Consider the following 4,721-nt stretch of genomic DNA (forward strand, 5'->3'; position numbering starts at 1 on the left):
AACATGTCTGTTCTCTTGCACAACCTGTCGTGCCTTTTTTAAGCCCAAGGGGGCAGGCACTTTACCTTTACGCAATTAGATACCATTATAATCTTCTTCTACTTTGATGTCACTACAATTGTCCTCGAACTTAACGAATGCTAGTTTAAAGTCCATAATGTGGACGGATCACCAAAACGGTGAGAATTCTACATGTCCACAAAGTAGACGGATCACCAAAACGGTGAGAATTCTACATGTCCGCAAAGTGGACGGAGCACCAAAACGGTGAGAATTCTACATGTCCATAAAGTGGACGGATCACCAAAACGGTGAGAATAATACAAGTCCAAAAGTGGACGGATCACCCAAAACGGTGAGAAATTCTACAAGTCCATAAAGTGGACGGATCACATAGACGGTGAGAATAATACAAGTCCACAAAGTGGGCGGATCACCCAAAACGGTGAGTAAATTCTACAAGTCCGGAAAGTGGACGGTATATGCGTCATAATGTGGACGGATCACCAAAACGGTGAGTAGTTATACAAGTCCACAAATTGGACGGTGTAGCCTCCACAAAGTGGACGGATCACAAAGACGGTGAGAATTATGCAAGTCCATAAATTAGACGGTGTATCCGCCACAAAGTGGACGGATCACCGCAATTCAACACTTCCACAAATTGGACGGTGTACTCCTCAAAGTGGACGGATCACCCAAAGCGTTTAATAATTCTACATGTCCATAAAGTGGACAGATCACCAAGACGGTGATAATTATACAAGTCCATAATTTAGACGGTATCAGTCTCAAAGCGAACGGATCACCATAATTAAAATTAGAGATATTTACGCACCTAAAACGGTGAATAATTCTACACGTCCGAAAAGCGGACGGACCTACAAAACGTTTAGTAATACTATGTGTTTGTAAAATGGACGGTATAGCAAAAACGGTGAATAAATTACGTACGTACATAAAGCAGACGGCTCTAAAACGCCCACAAGGTGGACGGACAACATGACGATATAAGTCAGCTTCAATAGTTTAGCTTATAAGTGGACGGATCAACAGACGAGCTTGTGCAAATTAAAATTCAAAATAAAAGTAGACGGAGAAAATCCTTAACGGATACAGATCACGAAAAGACAATGAATGAAAAGCATTGTTCAGTACAAATGAAACTTCAACCAAACCGTCTACAAATTATTAACAATACATAAAAAGGGAGACGGATCCTCATCAACAATTATATGGGTTACTCTGCTTTATTGGGGTTGACAACAGCGACCTCATTCGGCATAGCGGACTCTCCGTCACCCTGAGCTGCCTCTTCTCCAAAGAGATCCTCCGTATTTTCGGAGGCGACGGGTAGAGCAGACGTCTGACCTTGATCAGTTAGTGTTATCATGGACAAGTCCAGATCTGGGTAGGCCTTCTTCACCTGACGGAGCGAATCGTCGAAGCCTTGAAGGAACGATCCTGCCAGCTCCTTCAGCAAAGACTCGGAGTTGCGACATTCGCTGACGGCGTCATCCCTTGCATGACGGAGTTTTTTCTTCAGATCCTTTACCTCGTCTGCTTTAACCTTCAAGGCCTTCCCAGCCTCCTCCGTCCTCTGTTCAAGTTCTTCTCTTGTCTTCTCAGAGAGTTCGAACTTCTACTCCATCGTGGCCTTCCACTTGTGCAGCTGGCTAAGCTCCTCTTCCGTCTGCCCAAGCTTTGACCGTACCTGTTCCAGAGCCGCTTCACGGTTGAGGCAGCGGTCCATCAAGCCCTTCATCATAACCAAGGACTGAAATAGACAAAATTAGAAGTGTCAAAAATGAAACTAGGGAGTGGACGGACATAAACTGAAGGATAAGGAAAGTTACCTGTCCGACGGCAAATAACCCCGTCTCCCCCATCACCTCCGTCGAATGATTCCCAAGATCCTCATAATCCTCTGCAGAAAGTATGGACGTAAGCTTCTCCAAAGCGAACTTCGAGTCCTCACGGAGAAGGGGAGGGGGCTTCTCCCCGCTGACGGGTGGAGCATGCATTAGGCCCTTACCGGCCCCTTGTTTAACTTGGGTGACGGCCTTAGGGCCCTCAGCCATCAAGCCCACCACGGGCTCCATTGACACCTTTGGCTGCTTGAGTGGACGGTCGGACTTTGGTGGCTGCTTCCTCTTACCCGATGACCCCGGCACACTGGGAACAACGATCTCACCCGTCTTCTTTTGCTCGACGGCTAGAGATTTTATCATTGCCCTTCTCTTGGCGTCGTCCATTTCTGCAATACAGGACGGATGATGATATTTTTTCAAAAATAAAATTTCAATTTCAAGGGTAAAAGTAGACGGACTCACGTTTGTGTATTCTTTCGTCGTATGCAATGGCCTCACGGGTAGGTTCTGGACCGTCACAATACCAGTGTATTGTCTTTGGATTCACTAACTTAGCCCAGGTCCTTTCCTCTGGCCTAGTTTTTCTGCAAATCTCTTCAAGGAAACTAAATTCCTCGAGGCTAATCTGCGGACGCTGTCTACCTGCAAAGACAGACGGTCAAAATACGCACATAAAAGTGTACGGATATGTAAAAAAGGACAAGTAAGACGGATATATACGTAATTGGTTTATTATTCCCCAAGTTGTATCGACGGGCATGTACTCCGTCTCTCCTGGACAGGTCCTCATCCCATCTGTCCACCCTCCAGGAAAAAAGTACGGACTCTTCGCAGTCTCTATTTGAGTCTGGGGTCTCAAAGTTATAATCTTCAACAGGGACTTTCGACTATCCAAAAACAAAACCCCTTAATCTGACAATCTCATCTGGAGGAACAGTGAGAAATTCACGGGTACCCCATCTCCTTCTCGTCTGACCATTGCACCATAAGAATCCTCCATTGCTATGAAACCTCCAGCGCGGAGAAGACTGTGGACGGATCAGTTCCCATAATGAAGATTCTCTTGGATGCTAGATACGGAACCGGCAAGTCCAGCCTTCAACACTGCTCTAACACTCCAACGCCGTCTACCCCAATAATAACATTCTCCGACACGTAGGGAGAACGATTGGAATGTAACTGATCTGAAATTTGTTTAAAGTTCACTAAGTCTCTCCCGGATGACGACGTATAACCTATGCACTGATCCACTCTGGAACATGATAACGCCTTAGTCATCAGCACCACACACGACTCCATGCTTTATTCGTTCCTCGTCAGCAGACCCCCTATTTCAATATCCCACATCCTCACTGTTGAGACGAAGAGGATGCAAGACCGACCCTTATCTTCGCCTGACATCTTGGTCTTTATGACCGGACGGGTATACACTCTCGTATTCCGTCCCGTCACGAACCACCGATTGGTTACTTGACGCACTAGACATTTCCTACAATTAATGATGAAACCTAAGACTTGATGGGTTTAAAAACATTGACGGGTATAGTAAGCCTAACAACAATGCTTGGACGAAAATGTAACTTGAAGAAATTGAAGTAAATACTTACCACACCTGGCGTAGAACGGGTGACGGTTGTGGTAATTGGTGGTTACCAGTACTCGACGGATTGCTCTGACAAGGTTGACGGTTCTCTCTGACAGACGTTTTCTGTTTGGAAATGCGAAAATGAGAGATTGAGACGCCTCATATATATAGGAGATGCACGGAAGACGAAGCGACGCTTCGATCCTATACAACGGCCATTCAGAGATTGACACGTGGCATGCTAATAAATGCTGACAACCTGTCTGCTCGCATCAACAGTTTGTAACCGTCGACTCGATTTAACCGTCTGAAATTGCAAGATACCCGTCATCATGTCTGACGGTTAAATCCATATGAAACCGTCGTCCTATCTGACGGTTGGATCCGTCAAACATTTTCAACCTTCTGTTTCGCGAATCCCACTCCGTCATCAAAATACCCGTCACGCCCATACATTAGAATCGTCACTCCATTGGTCCTTTGACCTAAAAGCAGACGGACCATTGGGGTGAAGGGGGCAACTGAAGATAGTAAAATTTAGTCTGATGGGCCTATCTTAATGGGCCTGACGGATGGGTACTGTTTGGTCTTTGTAAAGATGGGCCCACGCGCTCTGAAGGCCCATCGCAGACAGACATGGTAAGGGCCCATGATCCGAAATCTCTATTTGCCTAGAAAAGCCCTAAGATCCAATAAGGGAAATTGTATCAAAGTCCCATATTGGAAAGATCTGGAGGTTAAGAAGAAAAGCAACTCTCTACCACTATAAAAAGGAGTAATATTCACGCAAATCAAGGTAAGATGATTTGACCCTCTCTAACGCCTCAAAATAACTCAAGGGACGAATTCTGACTTGACCTTCGGAGGGCTTTTGGCCGACACCACACCGGTGCTCTCTAAGGGTTCTTCTTCCGTTTGTTCTTGTTGTGCAGGTTCGTTGACTCGCGAGTACGGTGTGACTTATTGGTGACAATTCTCAACGTCATCAATAATAATAATAATAATGATGATGATGATGATGTAACATGAAATATGAAACCAAGCTATTGCTTTACGAAATTGTATATCTAAAAGAACGTAAAGAAGTTGAAAACATGTTCATACTTCTGACCCTTTTTACCCAATTGTTGGCGCTTGGCATTGCGAAAAGTCACTGGTTTTGGGCAAGGTTATCACAGTCATACTATGCTCTTACGTATAAACTATATAGGCAAATTTTCACCATCACATCAACCAGTATTAATAAGTTGTTTATAAGCTTTTTA

General features: G+C 44.8%; 1 protein-coding gene across 1 annotated transcript; it reads right to left on the minus strand.

The window, feature by feature from the left end:
* Positions 1–1,240: 1,240 nt before the first annotated feature.
* On the minus strand, positions 1,241–2,578 carry LOC115972104. The gene is made up of 4 exons (XM_031092264.1): positions 2,334–2,578; positions 1,857–2,257; positions 1,747–1,777; positions 1,241–1,611 (listed from the first exon to the last, which is right to left on the minus strand). The coding sequence occupies exons 2-4, from the start codon at positions 2,253–2,255 to the stop codon at positions 1,241–1,243; spliced, it is 801 nt and encodes a 266-aa protein (XP_030948124.1). The 5' UTR covers positions 2,256–2,257; positions 2,334–2,578.
* Between the last annotated feature and the right edge of the window lie 2,143 nt (positions 2,579–4,721).

Source organism: Quercus lobata, chromosome 2 (genome assembly GCF_001633185.2).
Source record: "Quercus lobata isolate SW786 chromosome 2, ValleyOak3.0 Primary Assembly, whole genome shotgun sequence".
In the NCBI taxonomy this organism is placed as follows: Eukaryota; Viridiplantae; Streptophyta; class Magnoliopsida; order Fagales; family Fagaceae; genus Quercus; species Quercus lobata.